This window comes from Chionomys nivalis, chromosome 9 (genome assembly GCF_950005125.1).
Source record: "Chionomys nivalis chromosome 9, mChiNiv1.1, whole genome shotgun sequence".
Classification (NCBI taxonomy): Eukaryota; Metazoa; Chordata; class Mammalia; order Rodentia; family Cricetidae; genus Chionomys; species Chionomys nivalis.
In genome coordinates, this window is record NC_080094.1 from 76,777,759 (window position 1) to 76,793,114 (window position 15,356).

A 15,356-nucleotide genomic window follows, 5' to 3' on the forward strand; every position below is an offset into this window, starting at 1 on the left:
TAGAAGATACCTCAGTGTTCAAAAACAACCTTTTAGACTATTTTTTGGCAAGAGTAGCTGTTCTGTAGAAATCACATTCTAATAAAATAATGAAATGGATATGGTGTGAGGAGAAGATTTTTTTTTTAAGAGACTGGACTCTGCGATACTGTATTTTAAAAGAAACAATTGGCTACCTAGAAGAATATGACTCGTGTCCTAAGTATTCATATGTTGTCATTGATATTGAATTGGAGGATTAACTTCAAGTTCCTTGTTGAAACTTGTGGAATGAAGCAACCAGTAACTGAATGCATTGTTTGAAAACTGCATTGCTATAGAGTGCCATGTTTACAGACATTCATCTAAGATTTCCGTATATCTAAATACCTGAGGATTATACTCAAAGAAGATAGAATGGTATTTTTTTTCTACTTTGGTTAATATATGTTCTGGAAAGGTTGTGCACTCTAAAGCTACCATTTCATGTGTCTCCCGTACTTCATTAATTCATGTTATTAAAATGCTTTATGTCTTCCCAGTGACCAAGGTAGTAACCTTATTTTTTCCTTTCCTGTCATATGTTTACCCAGAATAGTATAGCCTACAGAGTTTAACTACCATCCCGATATTGGAGTCTTTAATCATAAGGCTAAAAATTATCATGGATTAGCAAAAACTTTTTCTTCCTTAAAAATTACTCATAATGCTTTCCTGTCCATTGACCTATGTCAAGCAGTAGAAATAAGAATAATTTATTCCAGAATATTTTAGACATGAGAGAAAATTATGTGCCTACTTGTCTGCGATATCCAAATTCTTCCAACATTTTACCAAGGTATGCCCATCTATACAAGTGGTGAAGAATATGAGACACTAGTCATTGTCCTGTATGAAGATTTGATTTCCAAATAGGTAAAATAAAAAAAAAAACAAGTTAAATAATCTTCTTTACAAAAAAGGCTGTGAATGATATGCCCACAACACACACACACGCACATACACACACACACACACACCTTAGCTTAGGTTTTACTAAGTGCAATATTTTGTGTGTGGGTCTGTGTGTGTGTGTTTGTATGTGTTTTCAGACTCTGCCACTCACTTAGGTGCTTTTACATAGGATGAAAAAATGGGTAGACATGGAATTTGTTTGTCTGAAAGGATAAGGAAATGATCATATAGGATTTTCCTCCCCAAGTCATGCAGAATATGTCTCTAGAAAACCAAACCATTAGCAAACTCATGAGCAAATATGCGTATAATTAGCCAGATAAGATTTTGACTCAGCTGCAGTTTCCTTTAAATATATATATATATATATATATATATATATATATATATATATACACACTTCACTTTTAATCCCAATAGCTGCAATGAGGATGTGAAAAAAGTTTGATATTTCTATATAACTTAATTTGATTCACTTAAATCTTCCATCAGTATATTTTATTTCTGAAATGTGTTATTCTCAGCTGTTATAATATTCCAGCTGTTATATCAAATAGTTTATATTTTATTCTTAATTTTTTGCTTGTTTATTTTTAGTGCAAGCTTGGATTTCATTGTGTTTAGTACAATAGACCTAACTATTTAGCCACCCTACACAGTTAATTGTCAGAACATTTTAGGTGTAACCTTATAATAATCATAAGCTAAAGAGGAAAGAGGGTAAGTAGAAAGAAGTTGGTAAGCATAAACCAGAAATAGTTGTCATGTAGAGATGGCAAGACCCATTTCCCTACTCACTTGTAACACTTTTCTTCGTACCAGATACAATTTGACAGTCAAAAGTGTATGTATGTGTGTGAGTATGCATCTCTGTGTGTATGTATGTACTCCCACATAAAATACCAAATTTACCCGCTGTTGGAAAATAAGACATTAAGTATATTCAATGCACAGTAAATCAACAAATGACTGTCACTGCACACTTTCTCTTTTCCTGTGTCTACTGAACAGTAAAAGCATGTGCATACTGTTTGCACCAAAGGGAAGCAGAAGGTACAGGAGAAAAAGCCAAAGAGGATGGGATTGCAGAATACAAGAAAGGCTGTTGTGTAGTTGCATTTATTTGCTACTGCTTCCTCCATTTTTCTAACCTACAGTGCCAGAAAAGATTGGTTTTTCACACCTGGAGATCACAAAACCTGGCGTGAGGTCTAGACTGTAGAATTAAATGTGAGTCTGCAAGCTGTACTTCCATTAGGAGATATGTTTTCTTCTGTTTAGTCAATCCTTGTCTTCTCACTTTGGTAGAGAGGGCAGGTTTCAAGGCCAGTAATAAAAAGATGTGTGACTGTGTGTGTGTGCACATGTGCGTTTGTACATATGTGTGCATGTGGGTGTGGGTGTGTGCCTGCCTATCTGCCTGTCTGTCTGTATATTGCTCTGCAGAGATAAAGATAAAGGTCATATACATAGAATTTTGAAATATCAGGAGCATGCTAACAATCACAGTCATGGGTTTCTCTCTCTCTCTCTCTCTCTCTTGAAAGTTAATATATGTCCTCTGAACTAAAATTTCCACAGCTCCTTTAAAGGAAGTCTTAGTAAATTACCATTGCCACACTCTTCTCATCTCTTTGTATGGACCCACGTTTCTTGCATACCTAAGATGCCATTTTCATACCTTTTAACCCTGGCAATCTGCATTCTAGAGCAAAAGTTATCTCTACCATAAAAATGTCAGAAACCATGAAACCAGGAAGCTTCTGTAATAATAATAATTAGATATTTTATGAGTTTGTGATCTCAGGACACTGTCTTCTCCCCAAATATCAAAAGTTAGTGCTAGTGCCTAGGAATACACTGAGAATAATCCTTAGGAATGATACAAGGGCAGGAACCAGGCCTTGTTATTTTTGTATCCACATTACCCAAGTGACCATTTAGTCCATTTTAATTATTTGATAGTCTTCATTGAATTGAACTAAATTTGCTAACACTCAGAACCCAAAATTATTTTCTTAACTATAGGAACATTAGTATGGTTCCATTTTTGTGGCAATATTTCACCTTGTCTGTGGGATTCTTATTAGAAAAAGGCCAATATAGTGGTATTTTCTCCCTACTTGAAACACATTTTGTTTATAAACTGATATCTTTTCACCTGAAAATTTTGCAAGGGGCATCCTATTGAGAAGGAAAGAATCTGATTGTATCATAGCATCCTTGAATTCTGATAGACAACTTAAGTCGAATAAAACAGCAGAGACATGTAGAAAATGATGCTTTGGCTAAAGTGTTTCTTAGAAAATAAGGAATCTAATTACCTTTAGGTTTCTCATATTTGAACCAGGCTACAAATGAGCTATGTCCAGGTACAGAAAAACCAACAATATTTTATTTATAATCTTATTTTAAGTTTTTGAACTACAAATTCTGGTTCTAGAGTTTTTTTTTTAAAGTCATGGGTTTTATAGATGTTCATATGTAAATTAATCTGTTGTTTGCTTACTTTTTTTCTTTCTCCACAGAATGTCCTCCTCATAAATACAGAACAGATCAATGCATGAAAAATATAAGATCTTGCATTTTCCTCATTCTTTCTTAAAAATCTATTTCTAATATTGCATTCCCCATTGGACTACTTCAGAAGGGCATGAAGGAAAAAGGAAAAAAATGAAAAAAAAATTAGAGCGAAAAAGAGACAAAATAGACTGGATCTCACCACTAGAATTCACCATAAAAATCTCAAAGTGTAACAGAATTCTTACAAAATTTCCTAGACCAGTTCTTTAGAGAATTGAGATCTATGAAAAATATGGCAATCAGGGAAGGGAGGGAGGAGGTGTGGGAAAATAGTAAGTGCAGCAAAAACAGGTTCTGAGGAATACACATAATTTTGTCTGCTTTAGATCACAATAGAATTTTTAATAAATAAATTTCTTTTCTTTTTTGTTTTTTTTGTAAAGACACTTTTTTGAAACAGTAGATTTAGCCCAGTCATTTGTGTCATTTTTTTTAATAAACTGTCTTTTTTGATTGTTTGTTTTCTGTAACTGTAAATGTTTTATATTTGAGTCTCTTGTACATTGTCTTTAGAGTTCATTCGGATCAATAACGGTTCATGCACTGAACTGTGTATTGAATTTATTGTGTTTACTGTTGTTGTGTGGTTGAAGGGAGATTTGTAAGAGTTATAGTGGTTTAGATGCTCATGCTCAATTGCAGGCATGGGCAGGTGACTTTCCATAGGTGTATCCCCAGTGAGCTCATCATCCACGTTAATGATTTCAACAGTCCTTGTTGGAGCATGGTGGTTTTGCCGATGGTGCTGCTTCCTCATCTTGTAGAAAATGACCAGCATCACAGCAGCCATGAGTGTGATGGCCACAAAACACCCAATAATGATTTTGGTTGTTTTCATGACCTCATCAATTCCTGGGATTCCACTGTTGATGTCAGTCACTGGGATGGTGAATGTTTTCTCTGTTGACCTTGTGCTCTGTGGCGTAAGAGATGTGGTTGCGTTAGTAGTCTCCCAATCGATCACTGGGGTTGGACCCACATTGTTATCTGTGGTTCGGGCCTCATCCTGAGAAGGTTCCATAGTCTCTACTGTTACAGTTGAAAAGTAAGAGAAAGGAGTAGTGGTTGCCGCAGTAACATTCAAGGTGGCAGAAGCAGTAGTGTTGCCAACAGAATTACTCACCATACATGTGTACATGCCTGTGTCTTGCACAGTTACATTTGTGAAATTTAACGTGCCATCACTAAGCACAGCTATCCGCACTTTGTATGCCCCATGGGTCATGACTGTTCCATTTGGAGTAATCCAAGACACGGAAGTCAGGGATGTAGACGCCCGACATTTTAGCTCAGCTGCCATGCCTTCAGTGACATTGAGGTCTGCTGGGGGTTCCACAATCACCGGAGCATAGCATGTGAAATAATTCTGGTCCAGCTCTCCGATATATCTCCCTTTCAGATTGGGGGGAGTGTTACACCTGGCACAACAAGCTGTGTTCGAGGGAGCCATGTCTCGTATCCACCAGCTAAGCCACAGGATATCACAGTTACAATTCCATGGGTTGTGATGAAGGTGTATCCTCTCTAGATGATGCAAGGGCGTGAAGAGGTCATGAGGCAGTAATGTTAGATTGTTGTGTGCCAGGTTGATCTCCACTAATGACTGGAGGTTATCAAAGGCATTGCGTTCAATCACTTGAATCTGAGACTGTATCATCCACAGTTTTTGAAGGTGCATCAACCCCTGAAAAGAGCCAGGTCTGATTGCAGACAAATGGTTCCCAGAAAGATCTAGTTCGTCCAGTTTGATGAGCGGCGTGAGGTTAGGGATTTCACGGAGGTTGCACATGGCAAGGTTCAAATACCTCAAGTTGGACAGACCTTCAAAGGCACCTTCTGAGATGTAAGAAAGCCTTTTTAATTCCCCCAAATCTAGGCGGCGCAAAGAAGGGATTCTATTAAAAGCATAGGAAGGGATGCTTTCAATGGGGTTGTTGCGCAACCAGAGCTCCTTCAGTTTAGACAGATACACAAAAGCTCCATTCGGGATGGTAGTAAGACGATTGTCAAAGAGTTCCAGAGTGTTGAGGTTCGCCAAACCATTGAAGGCCCCAATTTCAATGGTTCGAATATGATTCCTGCTCAACTGGAGGATTTCCAAGTGCCTTAAGTGCTTGAAGCTGTTCACTTTGATGATCTGGATTTGGTTCTCATGGAGGTTCAGCAGCCTTGTGTTGGTGGAGATGCCATCAGGAACCTCACGAAGGTTCTTGCGAACACAAATCACCTTGCTGAACTGGTTGCTGCAGGAGCACACTGAAGGGCAGGTTTGAGCTCGGACCAGACCAGCCACCACAAGAAGTTGAAGAGCCAACAGCACCACAAGCAGGGGGTCAAATAGGGCCCTGTTAAACCTAGGACCTATCATTATCTGCTGTGGATGTAAGGTCATCTTGTTCAACATTCATAATTTATCTGGTGTTGGTCCTTCTGGAGTTCAAACAGTCTGAAAAACAAGACAAAAAAGTATTACTTCTTCAAATATCTTCCTAGAGTACTACTAGTAACATATTTGTAGGAGCTAAGGCCAATATTGGTAAAATTAACATTAAACTTAACTAATTGCATTCCTCATCTTTATATTCCCAGTACTAAGCAAGATGTCTGGCTGAGAATCACCAAAATTAGAAACAGTCATGATAATAACAATGCTTAAAGTTTTCACAGTGTGCTAGGTAATATTTTAAGTTCTTTATCTGCATTAACTTTTATTTAATTAATTTAATAGCTTTTGTGGCAAACAAATTTAATAACTCTTGGTGGGGTATGTTGCCAATATTCACAGAGAATTATTTCTGTAGACCAAATTACCATTCAGTCACCGTTTGTATACAATCAGATGGTTAATCAAAAAGAAATGGAATATTGAGACGGAGAGTCCCAACGTAGTGCTTAACAACTGCCAATTGCATAGAAGCCAATGCATAGAGGTGTATGTCATGAATTTCATCCTCTTCTTCAGTGTCCATCTTAGATGAGAAATGTACAGAAAATAAGATTCAGTCACTAAACCCAGCCAACTAAAACTTCTCATGCAAAATCAGTAAGAAGGAGCCTATCTATGAAATCCTTCCTCTGTAGCAAGCTATAGAATTCATAAATCAAGTTATCCGGGAATGACTAGTTTCTGGCATCTAGCAAAAAAGTAAATGTGTGATGTCTTGTTAAAAATTATTAAAAAATTTTAATTGATGCCAACTGATCTTTAACCAGAAATGTCAAAGTGTCATCTGGTTTACAACTGTCCATCGTTCATTCACGTGTCAATCCCTAATATCTTCTCAGTGATTAAGAGACTCCTCTGACTTGGACACTATTCTCTCCCCTTTGAAGAGTAAGAACCATAAGAGAAGAAGCATACAAGAAGCCATATGGTTAAAGTGCAAAACCAAGACTCAGAGCTCATCAGATTGGTCCCACAGTAGAAACACCTTATGAGCATGGTAGTATAGAGCAAAAGTTAGCAGGTAATATGTTTCACAATTAATTTATCTAAGCATGAGTTTCCATAGAGATTTATATATGTAACTCAGTTACTCAGTATAATAGTCGGATGGGTAGTAGATGGGTCACCTGCTAAGTCACATTTATAAGCATCAAGTGTTATATACAGAAAAAAATGGGTGTTAATGGGATAATGACTTGTGTCCTTATTGTTATGGATTTTGTACAATTGGGAAAATAAAATAAGTTATTTCCTGCATTATTTCCAGCAGTAACTTCTAAGCATAATTTATCAATTTAACTGGCTGATCATGTGCCAAAGTGTCTGTGTATAATATATCCCAATCTCTCTTGTTACCATGTTGCTTCTATGAACCTTTTAGAAAGAAAGAATGGAGGGAGTGAGAGGTTCACAACATTCTAAAACTGGACAAGGTTAGTTACAACACTGAGCAAGATATTCATATTTTCTGTGGTCCAGTTTCTTCTCTTCACTGGTAAAACAGAAATAGCAACATCACTCATTCCTTAAGGTTGTGAGGATAAAAGTTAATGCAAATAAATATTTAAAGTAAACCTATCTTGTTGTGAAAAATGAGTAAATGTTTGATGTTTATATTATTATCAATGTTTCTATTTTTGGAACTTCTAAGCTAGACATCTTACTAAAGTACTAGAAATATAAAGATGAGGAATGTAACCTTTGTCCCTGGGAGAATGTAATTTAAATGGTAAATAATCAGGGGAACATATCTGTACAATAACCTATGTTCATCACTATGAGACAAGATATTGGCACCAGACCCCAATGACAGAATAGCATAGTGCTGGGAAAACACTGAAGGATTTTAAAGAAGAATGTCATATTTTCCAGGTTGCTACTAGATGATGAACAAAATAAAGAAGGATAGAGAGATCAGCTTGAGCTAAGACCAGAGGTACATGACAAGAGTCAGTATATCCAGGGTGCACCAGGCTTCCTCTGTTGAAGGAGAATTAAAGACTTGAAGATGAGGGAGAAATCAAGAGAACTATGTCAATATTAGCTGTCCTCAATTCATCTTATAGACAACATACTTATTTTATGAAAAATTCAATTCTTTGCTTTGTTTTAAGGAATGAACTAATATAAGGGAACAAAGAGCTTTGCAAGAATGTCAAAGCAAAAGTACAATTAGGATGATATATTGTCCCCAGTGAGCCTTGGAAAGGAGCCAGGAACAAAGACAAGTCCAGACTCCCATCTATCAGCTCCATACTTACCACCAGAGGATGGGAAAAAGGGCTGGCTTCACCACTGCCCTTGGTCGTGAGATCCCCAGTGTAAATTAGCATATGTTACCAGCAACATTATCATAGGACACAGAAGACAGAAATGTGGCCTTCCCAAGTACAAGTGTGCTCCTAGCAACCCCAACTGTCATTAGCCTATTAAGCATATTAAGGGTCTCCCTCCTGTTCTCAACAAGATCCTGTCAAAAGCCTAGGCTGCCTCTTTGAACATAATTTTAATTCTCCTACTCTTCAAGTGGACTTTGGGAACTCAGTCCAGTGCTCTGCCTCAGCTTCCACCGGTTGTCGGATGAAGGGTCTATGGTAATATTTAAGATAATCATCAATCTGACTACATGGCAAGGCCAGTTAGGGAAACTTCTTGTCTCTTTCTTGGGGTCTTAACTTAGGTCATTTTTTGTGAATTTCTGGGAATTTCTCTAGTGCCAGTTTTCTTGCTAGCCCCATAACAGCTCCCTCAATGAAAATATCTTTTTCTTTGCTCTCCATTTCTGTTTCCCCCCATCTCGACCATCTGTTCCCTCAAGTTGTCCTCCACCCTCCCTTTCTCATGAAGGAGATACGCTCTGAAACAGCTGACCTGAGCTTATGGGAGCCCAACAATTCTGGCCTGATAGTATGGGAACCAGCATAGGGCCAAACTAGGCCCTCTGAATGACGGTGGGGCAACTGGTAGTGAGGCTAGGATTTATTGCTACTGCTTGTATTGAAATTTTTGAACCCTTCTTTTTGGAGGAATACCTCGCTAATACCACTAGATATAGTGGGAAGGGCCTTGGTTCTGTCTCAAAGCAATGTTCTAGAATTTGTTGACTCCCCATGGGAAGCCTTACTCTCTCTAAGGACTAGATTGGGGGGTGGGATGAGGGAGAAGGTGGACAGAGCAGGAGGAAAGGAGGGAAGTGGAAAGGGGAATTGGTATGCAAAATGAGAAAAGTCACTGTCGTTTTTTAAATAAATAAATAAAGGCCTACGCTGCTTTCAGGTCTAAGTGCTTGTTTTGTTCTCCCCAGCATGACAAAGAAACTTGACAAAGCACTGTGAGTTCATGTTTCATTTCCTAGAATCCTCAGGTACACTGTTTTACTTCCATTATTAGGGCAACTAAAGTTTTGAGTTGAGTTTTTACACCACCTTGGACAAGATACTTGTTCTGGGTTTGTTTGTTTGTTTGTATTTGTTCTGTTTCTGTAGACCCAATGAGGAGAGGTATCCCATCTGACAGCCTTCCATGTGCCTCTTGCTAACACGGACTAGCATAGTTAAGCATTAAATATAATGCTGTTGCTAATTCTGAAAATATGTAATATCTTATTAGGGATCATTGCATATATTCGTTAATATTTTATAATACAGTAATTGTGCCTTTTAATGCTCTGTCTTGATAGCTTCATGCTCAGTGTCTTTGTTGAAATTTAGCTATTTAACATACAGCAGCCATAGTGTTCTGCCTCATCACACCATCACAGCAATGGAGCCAAAGCCATGCCCTAAATGATAATTCAAAATAATATATTGTTATTAGCTGTTGTCTTGGGTATTTTACAAAGTAACGAAACACTGACTAAGGCAGGGCCCTTATATAAACACTCAGACCAACACAATTTAACTTTACTCACTTTAAGAGCTGGTAACAAGCATCAGAGGACAGCTCTTGAACCATAATCTGCACAAAAGACTAAAATTATACACTTCTAGACCACACCCATATTTGTAATAAAAAACCCAGAGACAGAATGTGGGATTCATCTTGAAGGACAGAAAAGCAAAAAAAAAAAAAAAAAAAAAAAAAAAAAAAAGTCACTGACTCTTACCCCTACCTCAGTCCAAAATGGTGACCCTGCCTCCAAGAATCTCAGAAGGAGACTGTGTGAGAGCTGAGAGCTGTCTCCTCCCATCTTATACTTCTCTCTAGTGCTGGGATTAAATGCATGCACCACTATTGCCCAATTTCTATGGCAAACTAGTGTGTCTCCTGGGATTAAAGGTGTGTGTTACCACTGCCTGGTCTGTAAGGCTAATCAGTGCAGCTGTTCTACTCTCTGAACTTCAGGCAAGCTTTATTTAGTAAAATACAAATGAAATACCACTACACATATTTTTGTCTTACCCTTTCTGTCTCATGACAGACTCCAACAATTCCCAGAAAGACTCCCCTTTTCCTTTAGAATACATAACTAAAAATTCCCTTTTTATTTGCACACCTTTCTTGCTTTGTTGTCCTCCACATACAAGAACAATCACAGAACCTTCCCTTTAAACAAAAGGTCCTGACTCTTTAGTGAAGCCGGGGAGTAAACTGGATAGGTCTCATTGCCCCATCAAAATGAAAACAAGTATGTGCTTACAGATGTTACATATGGAGTGATAATGTCTGCATGGGAATGTACACTACAGGCACATATATTTGGATTCCAGCTGTTGTCACTGTTTGGAGATGTTGTTGGACTTTGGAAAGTAGAAAATGGACCACTCATCATCCTCAGAGTTATGAGAAAGCATCCTTAGGTTCTTGCCATCATAGTCAAGATCATTCCCAATATTTATACCAAGGATCCCTCCGTGCTATGAAACCTTGAGCAAAAATAAATTGTTCCTCTCCAGATTGCTTCTGTAGGGTATCTGTCACAAAAACAAACTAAACAATACTCTGGGTCAAACTAAGAATTATCACTTTCATTAAATTTAAACAAAACCTTCAAACACTTCCCCCTTCTTGAGCATGCCCAATTGGTACACTTGTGGTATGGAAGTCATGGAAGAAACTAACCAGCTGCAAATAAGATGTAAGTCTGTTCTACAACATACCTATCACTATTATTTACAAGAATGTATAGCTAGACAGAAAATATACACTAGAGAGAAAACCTACCCCGTTTTTCCTGCTAAATTGACATTTATTAATATTAAATCAACTCCTAAAGACATCACTATACCTATCAATTAAGGCATCTCTCAACCCTCATCAGAGAAGCTATGTTTGCAATAGATGATCAACACAGAGGTGCAGAACTGGACAAATTATAGAGAATAAGAGTATACAGATTGTCTAGGTCTAAATGGAAGATACATACTGAACCTACCTTCCAAGTGCTTGGGCAACATTGTGGAACATAAGGAGTAAAGAGTCCAAGAGTCATAGGTAGTGCATGAGTAAATATAAGCAGGGATGTCTGACCACAGCAAGGCAGCTACACATATGAACATAGCTGGTTGTGATGGAAAGCATAAGAACTGTGAAAGCCCAAACCATACCAAATCCCACCATGGAGAAAAGAGTTAAACATAAAGTTTTAACCCCTAGCCAAAGAGCTATTGCAAATTGTTACCTGCTGGATAAGAAGGGTCAGTTTTTTTCTGAGTGTAGTCCCTGGTAATTCTACCATAGCCAAATGGAAGGTCACACATCCTAGAATATTCAATAACATGAACTGCTTGATGGGTGTGGGACAGGATACAAAAGTAGAAGAGAAATAAAGAAGGATGTAGAAAACTGAACACAGAAAATAAAGCCAATTAAAAATTGGGACAAGGAACTAAACAAAGAGTTCTCAAAGATAAAATCAAATTTACTAATAAATATATATTTAAAATGTTTAACATGCTTAGCCATCAAAGAAATGAAAATCAAAACTACTTTGAGACTTCATCTTGCCCATTGAAAATGGACAGAAAATTGTTTTTAAAGTTAGAATATACTGCCATGACTATGGAGAAAAGGAAACACTTATCCACTGCTTATAAGAGTAAAAATTGGAACAGCTAGAGTGGAAATTAGTGTGGAGGTTCATCAAAAGATAGAAATAGATCTTATACATAACATATCTGTGCCCAAAGTTTTAGCTTAGAAATATACCCAACGAAATTTATAGTCTCTTGTTGAGATTCTTGTGCATTTGTGTTCATTGCTGCAGTAGTTGCAATAACTATGAAGTGAAACAATTTAGATGGCCATCCACTGATGAATGGGAAATAGAAATAATACATTCATAAAGTGCAACATTATTTTTATGTTAAAATTAAAATTATGAAATTTACTGTTAATAGATGTATCTGAAAATAGTTGGGGTTTTTTGTGAGAAAGGCCAGATTCAGAAAGAAAAAAAATATGTATTTCATCTTTGGATGCTAGTTTTGAATTAGAAATGTATATCAAGAAACTATTAAGAGGTTACAGATAAGGTACATTCAAGAGAGGGAAGATAGATTGAAAGGTTATAATAGAAGAATAATGACAGGTAAGAATAATTAAACAGAGTGGTGATGGGAGAGCAAGGTAGAGTATGATAGTGGCTCACACATATGGAAACCTGCTGCTGAAGAAGCTCACGAAGATATCTATGTCTTCATTTTCAAATATTTTAAAATTATTTCAAATTAAATAGACTTGTTACTTAACAGGGGTGCAATGCACCTATTAGATACCAGGGACTAGCAAATCAACACTCTAGGACCAAGAATGGGTTACTTATTTTGGATTTTTTGCCCATAGGGTCTTATTGATCACCAAACATTAATGCTGTTGTCATTTCTTTTGGTTCTATCCTAAAACTTGATGATAAAACTGTACTGCTGAAGATACCTTGTAATTAAGTCATAAAATGTGAAGAAATCAAACTGGTACTAGTGTTGGAAGGTGTTGTGCATACTACCAAAGAGGAAAATGTATCACCGGTCTCAACTAACTGTGAACCCCATGAGTTAAAATATCAACTACCCTGACGAAACATGCCTAGTGGTGTAATAGTGGCACAAATGGTATGGGAATTGTCAAACTCCAAGAGAAAGAACTGATATTTGGCACTGTTGTTATGGACAAAAATTTGTGGCTAGAGGAGAATCTACTTATATAGTTCAAGTAAATGGACAGGCTATTGATCCAACATTTAACGACTTATCAGTACATCCACCTAATAGTTTTTCTCTCAATGTTCATTCACTGTCTTTACAGCAGCTCATTTCTCTTCTATGACTATCTTATCAGAAAAAAAAATATTTTCATTGGGTCTTACAGGAGATTCCAGTAATTTATTCTTTTTGTTTGTTGCTTGTTTACTTGTTTGAGACCATCTCATGCAACCCAGGGTAATTTAAAATTCTCTAATCCTTAATTACTTCAATTACTTCTCTAATCTCTAAACCTTTACCATAATTACCTAGGACTTCTCATCCTTCTGTCTTTACCTCTCTAATTCTAACACAAGTAAGCACCAATATGCCAGGTTTATGAGATACTGGTGATAGAACCCAGGTTTTCTTGCATGCTAGGGAAACATTCTACCTTGTAATTCTCCAACCTAGATGCATTAACTTTTCCCTGGAATGCTTCTACAGACATCTGTACACTGAGATTAATAAAGTCTCTTGCAACACCATGCTATGTTCATCCACTTACATTTTTATGACCTAGTTCCCACTGAAAAATCACCCTCAAGTCTAATTCTCCAGTTTGAATAAAGTATGAAAGTATGAACAGATCTTTACCACTATACTCATTGACATTCTTAAATGGTTTTGAGGAGCTTTTCACCTTTATCATAGTGAGGAATAAACTTAGATATTTGAATAGACAGAGACAGAGTTATTTTAAGAGTGTTTTTGTTATATCAAAAAGTATGCTATTTTTTACATTGTAATTTAACATCATCTAAAATCCATTATACCACGTTTTCTCCACACATTCCAAAATTCTTTACTTTTCTTGAAAAACAATTAAGTTCTAAAGAATCTACCTTTCCCAATAACAATAATCCTGTGTTTATAGGTAAATAGATTTCTGTTTAAGCTAGGGCTAGGCAAACTTTTCTGAAAATTACTGCACACTAAATATTTTAGCTACTGAAATCTGCCACTGTACCAGTCATGAGCTGCCTGACACCCAGTGGTTATAACTGTGCTCCTGTCAAACTATTTATGGTCACAGATTTTTCATGCAATTGTCACTACTTTTGAAATATTATTCTTCCTACCTCAACCTAAACAGTTAAGAATTCAAAAATTTTCTAGTTTGCACAGTACATAGGAAGACTGGCAGGCCAACATATAAGCTGTAAACTGTTAGCGACATTGGAAGAATGGCTTCTGTTGTTAAAGACAAGTTAATTCTGGACATGGGACCAAAGTTACCCAGTAAATACAAGGAATCTTCAGCTTAGTAGATTATAAAATATTTTCCTTTCATAAATAATCAAAATGTGAAACTGGAGCTGGATATGGAATTCTGTATTCTGTTTCAGGATTACTCTGAGAAGACAAGACACCTGAGGTTGCAGCCATCCTGTTCAAAGGGAAGCCAGTCTCAAGTTGAAGCTGATATTCCAAAAAAGAAAAAAATAATGCAAAGAACTTATTTCTTAGATGTTGTGATAAACAGCTGAATTATTTAACATATCAAATGGTTCTTCTGTAGACATTTTTTAATCCTAACAAACTCTTGATACTTGACTATGGGGAGTTTTTATGCCCCCACCTCCAGGTTATTTGCAATTAAGCCCCCTCTCCCTTTCTCTCTGTCTCTGTCTCTGTCTCTTTCTCTCTCTCTCCTACACTCTCTCAAACTTGTTTCATTTTAGGATAATACCAAAGAAAAGAGAAAAGAAGTTAAAAAATTCAAATTTTTGATAACACTATGAATCTTGAATCTTCCTCAGAAAATTAATCAATTACCCTGAATTGGTTGTAAGAAAATTACTTAAGTTTATTCCCACCAGGACAAGATGAATATCTACTGAAAAATCATTTCTCAACCTCTCTTTGTAGTTAAAAACTGCTAGATGAAAAAAATGGCACAAATTAAATCACAGTATTAGCAAAGGGAGCTCACCTTTTCAAATCAAATTTACTTTTATCAGTATTTCCTAATATCATTCTTCTTTTTTCCCCATTTTGAAATCCAGCCTTGCAAATATGTTGAGCTTTTCCTCTACTGTGTGCAGAAATACATAAACCTGCAAAATTTTAAGGATCTTTTTATATATAAATAAGCCCCTGAATGACCCTCTATGTAAATGTAGTTAAAACACTACAGCATATAAATGGCTGCAGTCCAGGGACTTGACCTGTCAAGTCAACAGACAACTGCTTCTTTAAACACAGTGTCTTTG

At 36.7% G+C, this 15,356-nt stretch overlaps 1 protein-coding gene across 11 annotated transcripts in view; it reads right to left on the bottom strand.

Annotated features, from left to right (window-relative positions):
- Positions 1 to 3,102: 3,102 nt before the first annotated feature.
- The window catches only part of Lrrc4c (leucine rich repeat containing 4C), a 1,388,491-nt gene continuing 1,376,237 nt past the window's right edge, over positions 3,103 to 15,356 (bottom strand). For all 11 annotated transcript variants that reach the window (XM_057780295.1, XM_057780297.1, XM_057780292.1 and 8 more), the window contains one exon: positions 3,103 to 5,962. In XM_057780295.1, the coding sequence (XP_057636278.1) occupies positions 3,998 to 5,920 (1,923 nt within the window). In that variant the 5' untranslated portion in view covers positions 5,921 to 5,962 and the 3' untranslated portion in view covers positions 3,103 to 3,997. The remainder of the gene's footprint in view (positions 5,963 to 15,356) is intronic.